Source organism: Psittacula echo (genome assembly GCF_963264785.1).
Source record: "Psittacula echo genome assembly, chromosome: 4".
In the NCBI taxonomy this organism is placed as follows: Eukaryota; Metazoa; Chordata; class Aves; order Psittaciformes; family Psittacidae; genus Psittacula; species Psittacula echo.
The window spans coordinates 39,416,464-39,438,027 of NC_137738.1; the positions used below are offsets into that span (position 1 = coordinate 39,416,464).

At 38.3% G+C, this 21,564-nt stretch overlaps 1 protein-coding gene across 1 annotated transcript in view; it reads left to right on the forward strand.

Moving 5' to 3' along the window:
• The window catches only part of UST (uronyl 2-sulfotransferase), a gene marked incomplete at its 3' end in the record, with an annotated part of 167,240 nt that overhangs the window by 45,625 nt on the left and 100,051 nt on the right, over positions 1 to 21,564 (forward strand). Inside the window, exon 2 of the mRNA XM_080614498.1 lies at positions 14,227 to 14,270. Within this exon, the coding sequence (XP_080470624.1) occupies positions 14,227 to 14,270 (44 nt within the window). The remainder of the gene's footprint in view (positions 1 to 14,226; positions 14,271 to 21,564) is intronic.

The window sequence follows — 21,564 nt, forward strand, 5'->3', positions numbered from 1 at the left end:
AACAGTGATCTGGATTCTAAGATGACTGGAAAAAATTGTTGATATCTGAGGTGTGTCCTTGTTTTGGCTGGGCTAGGCTTAATTTTCTTCCTAGTAGCTGGTACAGCGCTGGTTTTGGATTTAGTATGAGATTAATGTTGATAACACACAGATGTTTTAAGTTGTTGCTGAGCAGTGCTCACAAGTCAAGGATTTCTCAGCTTCTCACACCACCCCAGCAGTGAGCAGGCTGGGAGTGCGCAAGTTGCTAGGAAGGGGCACAGCTGGGACAGCTGACCCCAGCTGACCAAAGGGATAGCACACACCACATGGTGTCATGCTCAGCAATAAACTAGGGGGAAAACTGGCTGGCACCACTGCTTGGGAGCTGGCTGGGCATCGGTAGGTGGGTGGTGAGCAATTGCATTGTGCATCACTTGTTTTGTATATTCTTTTATCATTCCCCACCCCCCTCCTTTGCTTTCCTATTAAACTGTCTTTGTCTCAACTCACGGATTTACTTTTTTTTCCAAAATTCTCTCCCCCATCCCACTCAGGAAAGAGGGGTGGGAGAGGTGGAGCAGAGCGAGTGAGTGGCTCTGTGTGTGTGTAGCTGCCTGCCGAGTTAAATCATGACAGTGTGACACTGTTTTGTCTTACCTTAAGGAAGGATTGCGAGGAAGGGAGGAAAACTGCCTGGCATGGGAGTAGGAGCTCTGGGCCCAGTTGAGTCATTTGAAGCACTTTATTGCTTGTGCCTTGGCTGGGAACTCACATTTCAGCCTGAGTAAATACTCTGGTGTCTTCTGACATATAAATTTTGGTAATCCCAGTGCCATGGTATTTTGTCAAGGTTTGTACTGCAGTTTTACCTCCTTAAGGTCCCATTTTCAGCTTCTTAATCTTCAGTAGTTTGGACTGGTGTATTTTTTAGCACCAGAAGTCTGTCTCAGGCTGGGTTTTTTTTATTCTTTTAACTATTTGGTTTAATTTAAGTAAAACATAATGCACTGCTTTGAGAAGGCAGCCAGGGGAATCACATTGTTTCTTAGTGTTTGACAAAAGTAAGTTCTGGCAGGTTCTTGATTGGTAAATAATGTAATAATGTAATACAGTGGAAACTGCTGTGGGAAACAAGAAGAAAACAGTGGAGACCTCTTAAACAGCTTGTGTGAAGTTGCAGCGGCAGCAGAGAGGAGATATTTTCACAGCTGTATTTTGTTTGGAGTTAGGGGAGCTGAGGAGCTGACACTTTGGCTGACCATAGCATGAGAGCTGCTGATAGCAGATCCATAAGGATGTCGAGGCCTGGAACAAAATCACTTGTGGTAGGAAGTCTGAGGTGAATTTTTGAAGACTAAAGAGGAAAATAATGCCACAAAAGTCCTGACACGTGTACCAAAGCCTAGAGCATTGTAAGGCCAAATACTGAAGCCCTGAGCAATCTGCTACAACCGTTGTCAAAAGGTTATTTCGTGTTCATAGTAGAGTAGCAAATTGAGTGTGTCTGCTGCTCAGTCGAATGTGCTCCTTTAAAGTGTGAAGGCTGCATTCAGATTGAAACAAATTTGGTTTTGGCATTATACTGATTTTTGAGTGTTGTTTGAAATAGAGTCCCTTTCCCACAGGAGTCCATTTGAAGGAAAGTTCAGTATTCATCAGAAAGTACCCCTGTCAGAGATCAGGGCAATCCACAGAAGTGTTAAATTCTCCATGAGTAACTAACATTGGTACTGTAGGCACCACCTACATTGTTGTCTGTCTGTCCTGATAATTTTTACATGGCCGACCATTGTTTCTGTGTCTGGAGACGATAATTTGATTCTCAGATTAGATTTCTCTATCATGATTGGTGACCGAATGTCATATTTATGAGAAACATAGAGTCTAATACAGAATAAAGAATGAAGAGTTGCATTTTTCATGTATCTGAATGTTAATTTCAGTATGCTGCAATTTCTTTACTCTGTATCTCAGCCAAGCTTGATGGAAATTTGTAGAAATGAAATACTGTCACTGAAATGACCTTGTGAAATGTTGTAGAATTACAGCACTCTGCCTGCTATATGATTAGAACAAAAAGCCTATTCTCACCTTTCAGCAAAAGTTTAAAAGTATTGCTGTAAAGGTGTAGCGTTAAAAAAGCATTATTACTTTTACAGTGAAGGCTGTCAGGCATGTCCCAAAAATAATACACCACGTAGTAATAAAATGCAATAATACACCTAAGTTATACTATCCTGTAGTATGTGCCAATATGAATACCTTTGGTTTAACTTTTTTAAACAACTAATTTCATATTGGTTAAGAGTCTCTCAACCATTCAAGCAAAGCAGAGATTGTTGCTGATACAGATTTATATAGCTATATGTAGATAGAGCAAAAATAAATTCTCCTAGTGCATGTGTACCCTGAGAAGCTCAATTTAGATAATGGCTACTATATTGTTATAGTCTACACGGCACAGATGTTTCTCATATATTTTAAGATGTCTCTTGTAAGAAGCATGATTTGCAGTAGGGCTGGTGAGTGGCGGTTAGAGATCCATTAAACTGCCACATCTTAGCAGTGACATCCTGATATGGTTCTCCAAGCTAAATAAAACACAGGAAAATTATATAAAAAGAAAGAGCATGCCTCAGTAATTATTACCAGTAGTGAATGTTTGCATCTCAGTTCATGAGTGCGGTCGAAGTGCCCAAGAGCAGTACCAAATAAACAGTTATCCAAATGAGTTAAAATGCATTTTAGACATTAGTAGTACCTTAATTGAGTTGAACTCCTCAGCACTTAGTTGTGTATATAGAAAGTGCGTATCTTTCTGGGACAGGTGGAAAGCATGAGAGAAATAATGCCAATTTGAAGAATTCTGCTGATATTGATGAAGCCTGGACTGCTTGAGGTTGTATGACATTGCATAAGGTGTAGTTACCTTTTTAACATAAATATGTTAACCTAGGACCTGTCATTGCTGATGTTTTCGTGGCACTATTTTAGTTGTTGGAGAGCTTATGGTTAGAATCAGTTAATACATCTGAAAACTCTTCATGTGTCCATTGTTTTCCAAATATTTTCACTCAAACTTTGGAAAATCGAAAGCATACCAAATGCTTGATAGGTGATAGCCATATTTTTGCTGTTTACAATATGGGAAAAACCATCACTACGTACTTATGTTTGCTGCTGGATAAATTTATGAATCGATGAAAGTTGTAAGGGTTGTGTTGTCTCTTTCATACAGGTAAGCTTTGTGTATGCACAGTGGGTCTTAGGCTTCAGTAATAACAGCATTAGATTTTGAAAAGCAAAAGCTTTTATAGCAATACATTCAATTATTTTTTCATAGGGTTTCCTATAGAAAATTTACAAATGAATATTAACAAATCATGTGCTTGTACAAAAAATGGGTATGAATCTTGTTAAAGATCATGAGAAACGAGGCAGAAGGCAGCAGGAAAAGTCATCTTTCTAGAAATAATGATGTTTATTTTGGCACTTGCAGTGCTTTGTAGAAGAAAACTTTCAGAGACACTTGAGTTTTAAGTTGTCTGTTCTGTGTACTAAAATGACTCTCAATCAAGGCTAAAATATGAAGTAGAAGTTACGTATTGCAAGGGGTTGGAATGACAGGAATGGGGTTAATCCTGTCCTTTAATAGTTGCAGGAGATTAAAGGGTGCTGTAATGGAAGGGCAGGTTTAAGCCAAGGCCAATGCTCTGTGGTTGCTAAATCTTGCCTCTTATTTTTAGACATGCAATTTCTATATAGAAGTTCCTAAAATACAGAGCACTTGCACTGAGAAATCTTTTCATCACTCAAATGCGTCTATTTGAGACAGGGGTAGAATGGAGTTAAAATGTCTTCATGAACAAAAGCCAGTAACTGTATAGTGTTAAAATTGAGCAGTTTGGCCAGAGCATTTATAGTAATAGAAAATATTTGTATTAAATCATATTGAAGTCTAAAATAAACATCTGAAGTGTTAGAATTTTTTTTTTATTTATTTTTTTTTTGTAATTCAGATTAATAAAACTTTATGCTAATGTGTCATAAAGAAGAAATGGCTCAGGTACATTATGTTCCTTATCTGACCTACTTACATGTTCTGTTTTGCAGTTATAAGCTTCTAACAGAACTTGGCAAGAAGTGCTACTTCCAGTTTTGTGCCTTTTAAGCCTTTTGAGGATGGGAAGATAATAATGGTTAAACAGTTTGTGATTTTCTTAATTATTTTTTTTTATCTTCAGAGAAGAAAGCAATATAAAGATAGTGCTTCTTACATAGAGTGCTCTTGCTTTTCAAGAGCTTTATAAGTATAGTGGAGAGTTTTACAGTGATTCTCTCTTGGCACAAAAAGAATGGTAGAAGAGGAAAATGAGACAGACTTGTAAGAAGTCTTTTTTACTTTCAGTCATTCTATTTGAGATCAGACAGAAAGAGAATCTGAACTCTGAAGAAAGTAGAAAGCTGTGCAGACATATAGTTTGAGCCTACAGGCTTCCTCATATGGGGGGTCTATTATTGTAAAAGCAGCTGCCTCTAAAGAAGTGTGACAAAATCATAGCAACCGTATGACTCAAGCGATGTTGTGAAAAGCACATGCAAGGAAAACTCATTTGGCTTTAGCATGATACAAATATGAATAATTCTTTAGGGCTGTATGTGACCAGTTGGCTGTGAAGTGTGTTCGGTCCTTCTCTGCTAGGAAGGTGCTGCTGGGGTCAGACCACAGACCTAGGCAGCTTCTCGGAAATGTGCCTCGAGGGACAGGAGTTTCAAACTAAATGCCCAACAAACAACCCTTTCTGGATAGCATTTGCAGTGTAGTACTTAATAATACTAATAATAGTAATAAACTTCTTCCTTGACCAACTGATGACTTGCCAGCTGTGTGTTTTCCACAATTCATTGACCTGCTGTTTTCCAAGATTGCCTATGCAGGGGGGAAAAAGTGTGGTGTATCTGAAACTATCTGTGGAAATGCAATGGACAGGAAGAAAGCTTACAAGTAGGGTTAGGTTTATATAATAAAATCCTTGTCTCTGGAAAAACGTCATGCAAAAAAAGCTGAGCTCTGATGTCTGGTATGGATGTAATAGGAAACTCTTGAGACTGGTATCATCTGAGAAGGTGTCTGGTCAGATACAGATTCCCTGGAGCTTGGAGCCTGAAAAGCAGAGTTAAGCGAGACTAAGAGGCCTCGCATGTGACAAGGTCTTCATTGAAGCTTCATCATTATGTCCTTTGTCCAGCCCTCAATGTCACCTTCAAATTGTCGTCAATTTGGTAAGGAGAGCCTTTTAGAGAGAAGGCTTATCTGTGGAGCTGCAGTCCTGTATTTCACATGTGCAGAGGGAGTTTTCCTGCACTTGGTGTGCTGCACTCTGTGCAGGGGAGAGCGTGCACCTTGAAAGGGGAAATGTCATGGTCCTGCCACCATCTTTTGTCCCACAGTGTTTCTTCCTTTGTATCATGCGTTCCACAGGGTAGAAGCAAGAAACATTTCTCTGAAGGCAAATGGCCTGCAGATACTGTCGCACCTATCTGTCACTTGGGAGGAAAATGGGGAAACAGAGTAACCCTAAACTTTAAAAAGCTTCTTCATATGACAATCAATTAAAACAGTCTTCTTGCCAAGCTAGTGAAGCTACAAGCTTTCACAGAGTGCTCGAACTGATCCAAAGGAAGGGAATTGGTATTCATCTCCCATCATCTCTCCCCATGCTCTTTTCTGCAATTTCCCCTATGTTTCCATTCTGCTCTTAGGCGAGTTGAAATTTCTATGCTTGTTTTTATTGAATTGCATCTTGTGTTTTCAGACCATTTCTTTAACTAATCATTGTATTTCTGTGTTTGCCCTGGAGTTTCAGCAGATGTCAGATCCCTCCATTTGGTACTGTTATCAAATGTAATACCAGTGCTCTGTCATGCGTTTTTTTCAAGTCATGAGTGAGAATGTTGAGTGATGGGACCTAGAACAACACCCAGGGGAAGTCTGCTTAATTTAAAAGGAAAATTAATAAATAATTAGAAACAGCAGGGCTGGAATAGGAGCTGGTGTAATTTGCCTGTCTGTTGTGAAGCAGCCTGGCAACACCTGGATCATTCCTGGCAGGTGCCTAATCCGTTCTTGGAGATCTCCATTAGCGGCCAGTCGTCATCCCCCTGATTTTCTGACACGTTTTTCTGTTTCCAGTGTGAGTGTTGGTTTTTGCTAACTACTTTCAGAGTATTGTCTTTCAGCCAGATTTTCACTCATTCCTTCCCTCTTAATTCTCTGAGATAGTTGTTAATGCAGCCTGCCACAGGCACTTTCCAAAATACATTACCTGGATGTCATTTAGTCTAGCTTATTTCCACATGTCAGATGTTTCTAACTGCTCTCTAATTGCTACTTTCTGCACTACACTGATCCTTTTTGTATTCAGCCATTATAATTTGACACAGTTTCCAGTATTACTGTCATGTTAACCAGTTACAAAATGAAGTGGGAGACCAGTCTTTGTGTGACTTCACTGAGTGGCAGTTTAGCAGCCAAACTATGAGCTTTTCACAACTTGCCCCTTAAATGTTGAACAGCTTCATTTGCAGGAAAAGAATACAGGTCATTACAAAATAGCTGGCATGCTTTGTGGCAGAAAGGATAAAAACATTCAGGGGGTGGGGAGGGAAGCAAGACCTCATATTGAACCAGCATCTTGTTCCTGTCTGATACCGGAAAGCAGAGTTTGAGAACTAGCTGAAAAGTGGAGTGAAGATAAAGAACAGATTAAGGGGGATTGAAGTGAATTTAGTAAAGAGCTACCTGGGTGCAGAGATAGGTCTCAGTGTTTGTTCTAACTGCGAAACACATTCAAATAAAATTTGGCTTAATGGCACCTTCTATGTTTTGGTCATTAGGTTTTCTCTGCACCGTCTTAATGGAATGCAGGAAAATACCTGTTGAAGCTGGTTTTATTAGTTGATTTCCCCTGTCCGCTTCCTCCCCTGCCCCAGTTGTAATAAAGCGGTTTATTGAAAAAGAAACAATAAAATGAAACACCTGTCTATACTGTGAAATGCTTGTTAGCTTTCTGTATATGGTGTGTTGAAGCAAGGCTTAACCACACAATTCAGAGAGAATCTGTGATTTTTGAGTAGCTTTGCCTTCTGGATTCTCTCTCTGCAGGAGGAGGGCCATGCCTAACATGGATGTTCTCCTGTCCTGCCCACACGTCTCTGCTTCGCATGCCAGACCCAGGACGACAGCAGTTAGCCTCTCACCAGGGGTAGCTTGGCAGGCAGTGTGCTGCTGTTAGGTGCAGAAAGGATGACTGAACCTGCAGATATCTCTGAGAGGGGCAGGGAAAATTTCAGAGGAGTAGAAAGGGGCTAAGAATGAGCAATGCAGAGGATAAGACTGCTATTTGTAGATACATTCAGCTAGGGCCAGTATAGATTGGGCCATGAAGACTTCTGGATGTTAAAGGCAGGTACAAGTAAAAAGTTGGTGTGAACAGGTCATGGAAGACTTCCAGAACGAAGATTAGGTTGTCTGACAATTAGGGGTTAGGAAAAATCTCCTAGCAAGAATTCTAGAGCAAGATATTCTTCTGCTTGGGATGTATATAGGACAAATACACAATGTGGGTGCTTATAGTGGGAAGATCATGAACTTTCTGATGTCAGACCACCTAGGTCTGTCTTTATTTGTAAGAGAGAAGGATTTTTCTACTTACTTGAGAGCAGTTTTAGCCAACAGCCAAGTTACTCAGTTTTCAGATTCAGTTTCATATAGCCAACATTTCTAAATGTTTATTAAAATGGGTCTTTAATCTCATAGAATTATAGGCTGGAAAGCCTGTCATTAGAGGGTAGAAGTAAAAACAAAAAGCCCTAGGGATACCACCAGTAAACCCAATGTCTACAGTACTTGCATCATGTTGCTTGCTGTAGATCACATAATTTGGGTAGATGGGATCACATCGGAATTTTGACTTTTTTTTTTTTTTTTTCTTTAGTTGAACTAAATCGCTGAAAGTTTTGGATTTCTTATTTAGGAATTATAGTTATACATTTCAGTATGTTTAAATGTAGCAAATACAATTAGTGTGGATGTTTTTTCTAAGAAATTGATCTATGGAACAAGGTAACACTCTAGTCTTGAGTATATTAAGAAGGAAGCATATAAATAGGAACACTAATAGATTTGGACAGACTAAGTATACAGAAATTCAGTATTGTTTAATATCTGTTTTCATAAGGGAATTGTTCTTCATTTAGAATATCTCTCTGATATATTTTCTGCACTGGTTTAGAACCTACTGTTAATCGAAACCCTTTGTATCTGTATTCTAGTGGTACTTTTATATAGATGACATATGTAGAATTATCAGTAAATTTTCAAAAACTGTACTTACGTGTGCCAGTTTCTCTCCTAATTGTGTTAAAGTATGAAACTGATAGGTAAACAAATCTGAATTATAACTTAATGAAGTTTCCAGGGTTCATTTCACTGGCTAATAAAGCTAAATAGGATTTTTGTCATATTCCAGCTTCTTTGCTTCATTGCATGCAGTAATGTAGGGTGAACTAAATGTATGGGTTTGGTTTTGTGTTGTTTTGGTATTTACGATTTAAAAAATCAAGAATAACAAAAATGTTTTAAAAGGCAAGAAAGGAAGCAGAAAAATCCATTTTGGAATGCTTTTGGGGTCTTGGGTTTGTTTGTTTTAAAAAAAAAAGCTTATTCATTTTTTTTATGGTCAAAATTAAAATTTTGACAGTCTTTCACAAAGGAAACCAATTGTAGGTACAGAGCCTTTTACATATGATGGGAGAATTCCAGTAAGTCATTTTGTGTTCCAGTGCAGATTGGTCAGTGGGGTTTTGCAGTGTTTTGTGGTGTTCATCTCTTCACACCTCTGAAACAGTTCCCTCTGTTAAAGCTGAAATGGCTGTGCTGACCTCAGCAATAGCTGGGTTTTCCTTTCAGGTTGGATATGAGCTGAACACGGTGGTTCTGCTGAGCTGCTAGTTTTTAAGTTACAACTAGTCCGTAAGTTACAGTCCGTAGCCCCCTTCCTGCCTTTTTACCACAGAGGGCTCTGTGACATGATGACTAAGAACATCTTATTATTGCAGATGTTTAAAATCAATGAATTTTCTAAGGAAGTCAACTGTTACACATATATAAAATGCAGGATGCAGAGAATAAATTGCAGAAACCACCCCCAGTTATTGTTTCTGACAGTCCTGTCTGGTCTGGGTATGTACTGCCAGCCACGGGCATCCTGTTCAAGTTAACACTCTTACTGGTGGCATCTCCCCAGTGTTTTCTGTAGTGGGAAGTTATTTTTGGTGGAAAGAGCAAGGAAATTGCATAGAATAAAATGATAACGGGCACTGGGGAGCCATGAACTGATTTCATTGTGGCTGATTTTCCAGTTTCTTGCTTAAACAATTTTTTTGTCTGGAAGCAGAGCAGAACTGAACCTTACTCACTGGTACTTTTGTTTATTTTGAAGGTGCACTTCTTAATGATTAGGGGTACTTGGTAGGGAAGTTGTTCTTCAAAGCCTTGATTTCCAGAATGGAAGACTCATCAGACAACTATTAGACTGTTCATTTTCATTAGAAGTCAGATGATCTAAGTGATGGTATGTCAGTAAAGGTTGTATTGGCAGCTGAAAGTTTGCAGTGATGACCAAGTGAAGAGAACAAAGCAGGATTTTCAGAAGACACATTGAATTTGGCAGTAACTGGATCCCAGCTCCCTTAGACTGCTGCTTGTGATTCCCAACAAGGGAAAACCCTGCTCCAGGAAAACAGTCAAAACGCCACATTTTCCATGTTGGCTTTCTCCCCTCATCTCTACTTAATTCTTTCTGCATGATATCGAAGTTGTTCAAATGGAGTGATCCTGTTTCAGTTGCTATCAAAGGGTCTTTAGTTCATACATAAGTTCATTCACCACCTCTTCCCGTACTCCCCAGTCATTTTTTGGAAAGTTTTTGTTCCAAGATTGCAGTTATTCTTGTTTTCTGTGGTTCTGAACTGGACACAGTAATATTTGTCCTTTAATCCTGGTGGCTGACCATCATTCTCTGTATAAACTTGGCTTGCTTCAAGCAAAACCCCCACACTTAAATGATTCCAAGAAAAAGGGAACATAACCACAAGGTTTCCCCAAAGATTTTGCATACAGCTGATTCACTTAACCTCAAAGATAATAAATTATGGGAAAATTTGGACTGCTTCCACATATTCACCATGTTCTGTAATAAAGCTAAATTCCTTCTTTTTTTTTTTTTTAATTTTTTTTTTTTTTTAATTTTTTTTTCCTCTCCTGACAGAGATTGGAGGAGGCTGTGTTCAGCCAGCTCAAGTGTGCTCTTGAACATGTTTGTGGAATGCATAACACCACTGTTCTGAGACTCGTTCTTATTCTGTCTGACTTGTTTCTAATGCTTTAGACTTTTACACTATTACAGGAAGACAGAACATGCAAGAAAGAAAATTTTATTTTTAAAGAATAAATACTCCTCTACAGGGAAAAAAAAAAAATACATCTGGAAGTGTCTTAGGCAACAGACAAAAGCAACGATGTCTTTACTAAGCTTTACTAAGCTTCATTAAAGGACTGCGGAGAAGTCGTCCTAATAATGTAATGACATCGTTTGCTTTGGGCAATGGACTAGATTCTTAATGAGGAAAGATGACCTATCGCTTTATCATTTCCATGACAGAAAGCCTTTTTAGTTCTTGTGGCACTTAGTAGTGTCAAACACATGCCATCTGTACCAGAGCTTAAAAAAGCTGCATAATAATGTTCTCCATCTTAGATAAGCTTGTCATGTTGATGTAATTAAGTGCTTGAACTTGTGAACAGTGGTTTTGGTGCTTGTTGTATTCATTAAGTTCCTGATTTTCACTGTGCAACTCTTTTTCTTGTACTGTTTTGTCATCTCTTTCTAGACAGTAGTTCATAGATTGGCTTTACTTTGGTATTTCTCTATTGTTGCAAATACATAATGCCGAATTTTTCTTCTGTTTTTAAACTAAACTAGTCTGAGATGTATTCTCTGTGTATGAAAGTGGCATCCTGTCTTAAGCTCATGGGATCTGTAAATACCCAAATTGGGAATCATGCTTAATAAGCTTTTCTTGGTCTCTTCTTGAGTTAGAAAATGATCATCTTTCCTGACGGTTTTCTGCAGAAAGATTCTGACCTAGGTGCATGTTTTCCAGGATGTTTCTGCATGCATTAGGGCTCATGTAGCATGGCCATTGTTTTGCAAGCAGGATAGAAGCAAGCCCAATTCGATGATGCGATGATCAGTGAAAGCACTTGCAGGGCTTTCTGGGGTTAAGGATCTGGCCAGTGTAACCCACAGCCAGCTGCTCCACTCCATCACAGCTGGATTTGTTGAGCTATTGTAGTGGTTTTTGACTTAGGGCAGGTATGAATCATACAGCAAAAGGTTTTGTTTTTATTAAAAAGAAAACAAATACTTATTTCAAACTTGAACACAGAAGGATTCAGACTAGTGAATCGGTGTGGCGTGCTGTGGATGCTGAGATCAGCTCTGGTTCATATGCCTGAGGAGCAGAAGTAGGAGACCTGGCAGGAGAAGGGAGCTACCTGAGTGCGTAGCATTTAGGGCAGCGTAGGGGTGTTGGAAATGTGTACAGCTTTCCTTCCTCTGCTCTTCATTTGCGAGTTATTCTGACAATGTTTCAAATCAGTACTCTTCATTTCTGCGATCGCTTTTATCTGTCTGGCAATTTGTTTATACCACTGTTAGTTGTTTCTGGATTTGAAGCAAGAAAATACCGTGAAAAAGACCTTTTATAAAATGGGCCAGCGGTGTGCTATTATCCTTTAACTGGTAACTAGTAACTTTCTGAGAACAAAAATCAGAGCTATAGGGTAAATGTTCAAGGACAGGGATATTTTGATGTAATTTCAAACAGTAAAAAAAATAAAAAAGGAAGGAAAATGCAATACACATGCTAATAATATAGGTTACTGATACAGAAATGTGAAATTGCTTAAGTTGTTGGCTCCTAATTTTAAAGAATATCTCAGAAAGGTGTCTGTAATATAGCTCAAACACTTTTGACACTGCTGTATAAGATAGTGTAAACTATGACTGTGACGATCTGTTTCCTAAAGAGAGGCTGGTAATTCAAATCCTTCTCTACAGATAAATGAGCCATTCCTAAACATGTAGTTTATGTGTGTGTATATATATATATATATATCTGTAGTTAATATTCCGTTTTATTTAGATAAGCAAAAACTGCCTGTGTTTTTGGGAAATGAGTTACTCCTTTTTAACAAATAAATAGTTTTCATATAGCATTTATGGCATTTCTAATGTGTTAACTTGTTTAGACCACAAAAATGCTTTTTAGCAATCACTTTTTCTAGCATGGATCAAGATGAAACAATTTTCCTGACAGAGTGAGAAAACCATAAGAGTTATTTTATCAACAACAGTGGCAGTATTGTTTAATTACAAAGAGAAGGAAGTTGCTGTGAACGATATAGTAACAGCATCATCTACAGGGAAGTTAAATACTGAATGAGTGTGAAAGGAGAGGTACCAAGAGCTTTCCTTGACTCCCTCCCAGGTGTAACTGGGTTTTCCTGAAATGCTTGCTTTCAAGTCCCTCACTGTGCGTGGAGTAGCTACTTTATTGGAAAGCCCTACATAATTCTGTTAGCAGTCTGGGAACTGAATTACTTTCTTGGCAATTAGAATTGGATCAGAGGAATGGATAATAGAGATTATCGCTGGATGTAGGGAATCAGCCATGTTATCTATGGCCTTAAAATAATCAACAGGGTAGTTCAAAGGATGGGTATTTGTGTCAGCTGCATAGAAATATAAGTTTCTGATAAGCTTCAGAAGATAATTCATGTTCTGAGATGACCATCAAAAGGTCATCTCAAAACATGTTTAGGCTTTTGTAGTTGTGCAAACTCTTCCAAGATCAAGGTACATACATCTGCAAAAGAACAAGTTTGGGGTATTGGGGCTTACCTTTTTATTTTACTTGGAAATTCATCACATTCACACATACAGACTTCCCCTTCCTGCCTTCTGGATCCAGAAATCTCTTTCTAGTTCTGGCACTCCTAAAACCAAGGTGACTCAGTGTCCTTTTGGCCAGATTGATAATGGAAAAGCTGTTTGATGTGAAATTATGTCTTACTCCCACCAGCCCGCATTGCCCTGAGGCAATATTTGCTGCCCATTAAAAACCCCAGGGTCAGGGATGCTCAGAAGTGGGATGTGATTTTTTCAGTCCTCCTTCATGTGAGTTTTGGATATCTAGCAGGCACTTGTGCAAATGATTCTGATGCTCCGTACTGATGTAAGGTTAGAGCAGAGGTAGTTTTGTTGCTTTTGGTAGGAGAATGACTGGGAGGAGAGGCATGTGTGGCCTGAGGGGAACTTTCAGACTGGCTGCAAGGTATCATCTTCTGCTGGGACATGTTGGGAAAGCTCATGATAAAGAAGGACTCAAGAAGAACAGTTGCAGGGAAGATAGCCTATGGGTGTGTGTGGGAGGGTGTATTGTATATGTCAGTGTATGTTTGTTAGTAATGAGTAAAAAGAAATTGTTGCCTTTTCTATTGTAGCCAACTAAGAATGGAGCACTTAAAAATTTTAGGAGCTTTTTTTATTTTTTTCCTGCAGCTTTTCATCAGAATTAAAAGAGATGCTTGAAAGTGCAGGTGTAACTACAGCAGAATACCTCTCCTGTTTGATCAGGACTGTTTGGGAGCAAAGAGGAGGTTGGGAAAAACCCATGTTAGGAGATAGGTGAACTTGTGAACTTGTGAGCTTGTGAACTCCATCAGACCAAAATCTGATTAAGGCCTTTGATGCTTCATTATTTAAGAAATCTTTTTGAGGTTCACTGTGCTCACTTGCTTAATATATACAAGGATGCAGCTGACAGTTTTTGTCATGCAAATAATTGAATGCCATGTTATTTAATTAAAGCTGCCTTGGCACATTTATTTTTTGATAAAATGACAATGTGCATCTGATCTTCAGCACAAATGTAGCCAAAATGAATTAGTTTTGTTTTTCTCATAATCAGAAATTAAAGCAGAGGGTATTTATTTTCCTTGAATTAGTCAACACCAAAGAACCAGAGAGATAGGGATACACTGGTTCCATGAATTGGCGAGTTTTGAAGTTGCATTTGATGACTTTTGTTTATCTCGATTCTTCTGCTTTTTTGTAGGAAATTCCACTTACTTGGATGACCACGGACCACCCCCTCAAAAGGTGAGCTGCTGTTATTTTACATTTGCTTTTTTCTTGCTTTTCTTTGGTTTTGTTTTTTTAACTGATTATATGTTTACTTGTGTGCAAAGCAACTGTGATGAATTTACATCAATACTACTTGGCCCTTCTAATTCTTTTCCCCCTAGTGTTTTCAGGCATTTGTAAGTAACCTGGGTTAAATCTCTGTGTGATTAAACTGATGGCATTTTTGTCACTGAGTCAAGGAGAGGCAGGATTTTAGTGATGTTTTGTCTGTCAGCACATTAATGCACAAACAAGACACAGCGGTTGGAGTTAATAAGGCAAGTAAAGATGGCCTTTTTCCTGGCAGCGGTTACTAGAAATGGACTCTGCTGCTCTGTACAGTAATTTCAAACAAAGCAGTATTTAATGAATGTGGGTAATGATTACTTTTATAGGGGTAGGGTACACTATTCTCATCGCCTATGACTGCAGCATTGACTTTTCCATCACCATTATCATGGTACCTCATGACAGGTGGACCAGCATTGTGATAGTTTCTACAAGAAGAAAAAGTAGAAGCAGGCATTTAGGGTCTGTTGGTTTGTTTTCTTGTATCTTATGTTGTTTTATTCTCTAAAACATGATCTTACGCTGTCTTGTGTCTATCTTTCCAGACAAGAAGTCTATTATAGCTCCTTTTGCATAGTAGCTATTTAAAAAACAGGATGACAACCGTTCTCATGCTATGTTCTAATTTATCCAGACTCACTTTATTTCTGTAGGTATAGTGTAGTGTCTTACTGAGGTATTTGGGTAGAACTAACTGTGGTTTTGAAGTCTTTTGAAGGTTTTTATGCTGTGCAGTTGCAACACTTGAAGGTGCAGCTTTTCTGCAAGTTTCCTTTTGAAGTTATGCAGAATTCTCACTGTTACTTGTAAGACAGCAAAGCAGAAAGGAAGCAGAGATACTGTGATTATGCATATAATAATAATTAGTCATATGCTAATTTATATAATAGAGTCTATGGCTTTCTTTAATATGAACCTTTTCAAGTAGCATTGGTTTAATGGAACATAGATTCCTGAATCATTTTGTAAGCCCTGTTGGCATTTAAGTAGAAATTTTACATGTTTTAAGAGCTCCCTATGAAAGGTGAGATTCCATGGTCATTTCTAGCCAAAAAGTGGAGCCTACTGATGAAAGGGTCTTTTTTTTTCCTCAGCAGTGCAGGAGTCCTGCTGGCTGATATGGATGAGCTAGAGCATGAAACCTGAGAATGGGTCTGTCTCCTAGTTTAGTTTCAGACAGATTATTTTGATGATGTGGCCCACTGTGAGTGCTAGCGCAGCAGGTAAGAGTGAGTAGAGATCGGATGGAGGTGAAGAACCACTCTCTCTGGTGGTAGCCCTCACTTACTTCTCTTCAAACTCATCATGAAATCACACCGTGAGCCACCAGGCCTTGAGTTTAAATGCTCAACCATGTGTGTGCATTAGTGTGGTGAAACAGTTGACTTTCGGTCAGTGGAAAGAAGGTGATATTGAAAGTGATTCTACTTAGCTTAGTTATCAGTGAAGGCAAGCTACAATAATCTGTATTTCTTCATGTTGTTGCTGCAAAGTCTGTATGCATATGAAATTTATAGCTTTCAGCTGGTATGTGGAAATTTGTTATACTCCTGAAGTTCAGTCAGTTCAGAGGTATGATATACATCTGATTTTCTTCCTCTTAATACAAATTACGTTTTCTGCATGCACAGTTACAAAAACAAATGGATGTAGACAGAGGCAACAAAATGAAGTTCATAATTACTAAGTGAGATCAGATGGAAGGGAATCTAAGGCTAAACATATGTTTCACACTTAAAATTTATTTAATACCCTCTTATGCTCTTGCAAGATTTTTATTTTATTTTTTTTTATTATTTGGGTACCATCTGCTTCTGTTTCCCAGAAGTACAGCAGCTTGCATGGAGTAAAGCATTACATTTGTCAGGTCTCCACAGTGAACAATCAGCTCGGAAAGAGTGAAGCAATGGTTACTCCAGACCTATCCATTTTCATGCTGCCTTTAGTGTTCAGAAGTGCCTAGTTGTGCCAGTAAGGAAAAGGCTGTAATCTGGATAAGAATTTTTAACCTTGGAAACTTCATTCAGATTCTGGTCCTTTCTCTTCAGGAATTTTGTGTTACCAATTAATGGTGCTGGGGATGGAAACTCTATGCCAATGGGCAGCAGCGGGACAGATTTATTCAACCCAGACACTTTCCTGTTTACATTATGAAAAGTTCTTTTGCCTATCTAAACATGTAAATTTTGGCTGTATCGACGCAGTTTCATCCAGCTGCAGCTCAGCTGTCTGTAGAAAGGCTAGCTGATTAAATACCTACACAATTCATTGGTTGTGTAGGTACTCTTTGATTAACTACAAAAAGTCAGTAAAGTTTTTGGGCTTCCTCTCTAATCACCTCTGAAAGCTTGGTGAGTAGCTCAGTGGAATAACAGGCTGTAGCCTTTTGCAAGTTAAAACCGTTCTTCTTTTTCAAGTACTTGCATGTGTTTACAAACTGTTAAAAGATTGATGTGCACATTTTGAACACCTTTTGGACAACATGTGGGCAAGTCTGCTTGTTCTTGGGTGGGGATTTTTTGTTTTGTTTTTCATTCTTGTAATCAAAATGTGGGTGGGGATTGGTAAGAGGGCTGCTAATTGCTGGTATTTGCTTAAGGTCATGTTTTGCATGAAGATGCTCTTGCTTTGTGAACCTCATGCATTGCATTATTGGCTAAGTGCAATTATTTACCCTCCTACAGCTTCAGTTCTGAACTGTGAACTCTACCTGAACTCAATTCACTGTAACTGTCATTATCATTAAGGTAGCCTCTATTCACGTGCCTAGATAACTGTCCACATTTAAACTAATAGATGGTTAAGGTCAATGAATGGTTTAATTTGACACATAAAGAAGTGGCAGAAGAAATTAATCCTGAATCCAACATTTGAAATATTTCATTACAAATAGTATTTTCAGTTGTGATCCTCACAAAGCACAGATTGTGTGATGCACCTTTCTTTAGCAGCACACACAATACATGGATGAAAAAGCCCCTAATTTGTTTCTTTCAATCCTGGCAGTCACTTACCATGGCAGGCATATCTTTGCCCTGCTGTATTCAACTGTGGTCAATTTCATGTGGTGCTATTACATGAAGCCCTCCAGCATTTCCCTAATGCCTGCTGTATTCATCAGAGGGAATTGCAGCATGCCCTGAATTAAATGAAAACGTGAGAGGGGGATTTGAAAGGTTTAGAAAGTAAGTTATAGAGTTACAAGGATTCTAATTTTGTGTGTCTGCTTAAAAATGCTTCAAAGCTAGAAACTGAGGTAGTGAACGACAAGCCATTGCCCAGGGTTGGGATGACTGCTAGCTAACACTGATAGTATGTAGTTAGCTGTAGTGGAAGGCCACCAACAGTCGATATGCACTGAACTGCACTGTTTTGCAGAGTGCATTCCAGTGTTTTGTTGGAAATCGTATTAGTCTTGGCTTTTTGTCATGGCTAGGTGCCAAAACTTTGTTTTCTTTAAATACTATGTGGTTTTTTTCCCAGTGGAAGAACTGAAAATAGCTCTTGTTCTCTGAATAAGGAATAGCATCATCATGTTTCAGGAGGTCAAGGTATTGGGCTGTTTTTTTCAAATAAATGTGGCAGCAGGAATTTTCTCAGTGCAAGCAGAGAAGGAAAGGTTTGCTCAGTGCTGTACATGAATATTGCTGGTGTGGTTCTGGTTCTCCCTTTAAGGCCAGTTGAGCCAGCTTTTCAAGTCTTCCCGCAGCAAACGTTTACTTGACTGTTGAAGACTAGCAGTGATTACCCTTGCCACTGGTATGAAGGTTCCTGTGCCTATAGTATGAAGGTATGTGTCTGGCATAGGCTACTCTTCTTTGGTCCTTAGACACCAAAGTCTTGACCAGAGATTGACTCATCCTAGGTTTTCATGAGTTCTAGGACAGATCTCTGTGTGTGCTTCTTTCCAGGTAGCTGCAATCCCCAACAACCCTAGCACGCCACTGGTCTTCGTGGTGTTAGTGTCTGACAGATAAAAAGGAAGTTACATTTGGCTAAACTATATTCCCTACTCTGTCAGTAAAAAGTACTTATTCATGTTGAAGCACTTGGACTTCCTAGTTCATATCTCTTTCTCACTAGGTTTTTTTCTCAGTCTCTGAAAATTCTGATTTGAAGGTTTTTGCAAAGTGATCATTTGTTTAGCCTCTCTTAGCCTCTCACAGACTAAGTAATGACTATAGATGATGCTGGCCTGTTGTTAAAAAACCTGTGAAATTGACATTTATTAGAAACTGATGGTGTTCAGTTGATATATTTCATGTCTGAGCATTTCTGAAATAAACAGGTGTATTTTGTTCCCATATTTGGGTTAGCTGTTTCCTTAGCAAAACTTCGTGAAGTTCCTTTTCTCCATCCAGTGTGGTGAAGCTGACATCTGAGGATGAATTATGTGATCTTTATCAAACCTATTGTTGTTATTGGTTGAAAGCTTTTCCCCTGAGAACTTGGCAAGAGCATCAGGATATGTCCTTCTATATGTGTAAAGGAGCTGTGCACATAGATGACAGATGAATTAAATTCAAGTGGTCTGTTCTCTTTTTCTTGATAGTTGTCCCACGGGGTGCCTGTGATGGACCCAGTGTCTTTTGTTATCTGTTAGGATGTCAGCAAAACTCTATGCTTAGCATGTGTGTGACAGTGCTTTAAAGCTTTAAATGAATACAGAAATGGATGGGTTCAAAATGAAAACAAATAAAATGCGTAGACATGATATAATATTTTCTGGTATGAAGACAGGCTGAGAAAGTTGGGTTTATTCAGCCTGGAGAAGAGAAGGCTGCATGGAGACCTCATAGCAGCCTTCCAGTATCTGAAGGGGGCCTACAGGGATGCTGGGGAAGTACTCTTCATCAGGAACTGTAGCAGTAGGCCAAGATGGAATGGGATTAAACAAACGGGGTAAGTTGAGGTTGGATATAAGGAAGAAGTTCTTTACTGTGAGGGTGGTGAGGCAGTGAAACAAAAACTAAGCAAGATTTGTTGAACTTTAGGTGCATGCTTAATAGAGATTTTAAGATCATAAACAGTAGTGTGTGTTTGTGATAGAGTTGATATTCTGTGTTTAGCTGTTCTAAAACAAATGGTGGATAATCTTTGAAGGAAACCATCCAGGGCAGGGTGAGAGGAGATTTCAGTGATTAAAAAGCCTTGTTCTGTTTGTCAAATGAAGAATTGTTTATGAGATATTGTGCAGTGTGAAAGGTTTCATCTAACAAAAGTCATCAGAATTTAGAAATGCTAAAATAGAGTAACTTCCAGTGGTTACTAGAAACAATACCTGGCTGATAAAAATCAAAATGCAGTGAATGCCTTAACTACAAAGATCCCCTTTATAGGTTGAAGAACTATGTTTTACTGTATAACTGAGATTGAATACAGTTATAATATAATATATAATATATAATATATAATATATAATATATAATATATATAATATTATATATTATATATTATATGTAATATATAATATAATATAATATATAATATGTAATACATAATATATAATAGTACAGTGAATAAAATATAGTGATATTAAAAAACATAAAATATTTCTCCACTTTCCTCAGTTTATTAAAAGCAGTGTAAAATAATTGTAGAAATATTTGGAATAATTATTTTATGTCCTTTTAAAGTTTTGTTCTCCTTCCTTATAAATGGCAGTATCTCAAGGGAAGAAAAATCTGATTTTTCCAGAAGATTTCCTCATTGTCTGTTATTTACAATTGATTGGAATCCTGCTGAAGCTACAGGTGGTGAATGATGTAACAGTATAATGCACTAGAATTGAATCTGTACTATTACTTTGTGAACTGCATCATAAAAATATTTGAATAGCAATGGAGTACTACGTTTTGTTTGTTTTGTTCATGTGAATTTATTGATCAAGAATCTTGAGAACAAGAAATTATTGTATGTTGTTGTTTACCAATATAGAGAAAATGATTACTTCTATTTTTAATATGACTTCAGTTTATAGTGTAAAAGAAAGGTGTTGATATGGGGAAGCTAACTGATAGTAAATGAACAGTACAAAGAGACTTGGGAAATTAAAGCCAGATTGCCTGCCATAAGAAGATAAATCCATGAGACATACTGTGTATGCTGACATCCTGCAAAAGTTTAAACAGTAGTGAATTGGCTTTAGAAAGCCCAATGTTTTCAGCCTCTCAATTTGGAAAGACTTCGAGACACAAGAGGGGTGCAGATTTTTTGAATGCCAGTAGTCTGCAGTTTTCATCCATCTAATTTCAGAGATGCTTAGGAAGTATTCAATCATTTGGTCTGTACTTTAATTGTCAGGCTGTGTGCCTAGTTAAAGGTGAAACACAGCAGCCTACGCACTGTTAACGCAAAATAGAAAAATTCTGATATCGCCAGTTTTGCAACCTGTCGGTTTGTTCTATGTCAAATACCATAGCTAAAAGTACCTACCTTCCTGCAGGTACTTTTTGGTGGTGTTCCTTCCAGGTGGTGACACATTGTCATGAACTAGATTTGAATTTGTAACTGGCAGCTGTGAAGTAAATTCAGTCCCTTTGAGTTCCTCTGAACATGTGGAGTGAGAGCACCTCAGAGCCAGCTCATCAGTAATGAGCATTTGAGTTACAGTCCAGCAGAACTGGCCTGTTTTACAAATTAAAATCCAGTTACGCTATAAACAACCTTTATTTCAGGCTGCAGTTGACTTATAAAGTGCCTGCTCAAAGTGCAGTGGAAAAGACAAGTGTGCTGGAGACATTAAAATAAAATGTGAAACTACTAAAGTAAAGGGCAGGAGGGCAAACTGGAATACAGTATGACACATCGTTGGCAATGATGAAACCATGAGGAGTTGTACTAGTGCAGCCCAATAGACAGTCAACTGCAATAGGTACAAAAGGGTTAACCCTTAATCTGAAGAAAGAGGAATAAATTATTTAGTCTACCACTTATCACATTCAAATCCAGTATTATTTGCTTTGGAGTGAATTCATGTATATTACATTGGAAAGATAGAAACTACTCTAAGGTAGTTAGGTTACTTAAGGGAACACTAGTGCTGTGGTGTATTATAAAAGTTTTTAAACCAGGCTTAGCTATTTAATATCTCTCATGTTGTAGGTATCCAGTATAAACATGTGGGTTGGATGTGATAGGATTTACTGCTTAAGAAGAGAGTAACTGTGCCAGTGTGTTCTGAACACATCACAGAGTGTAC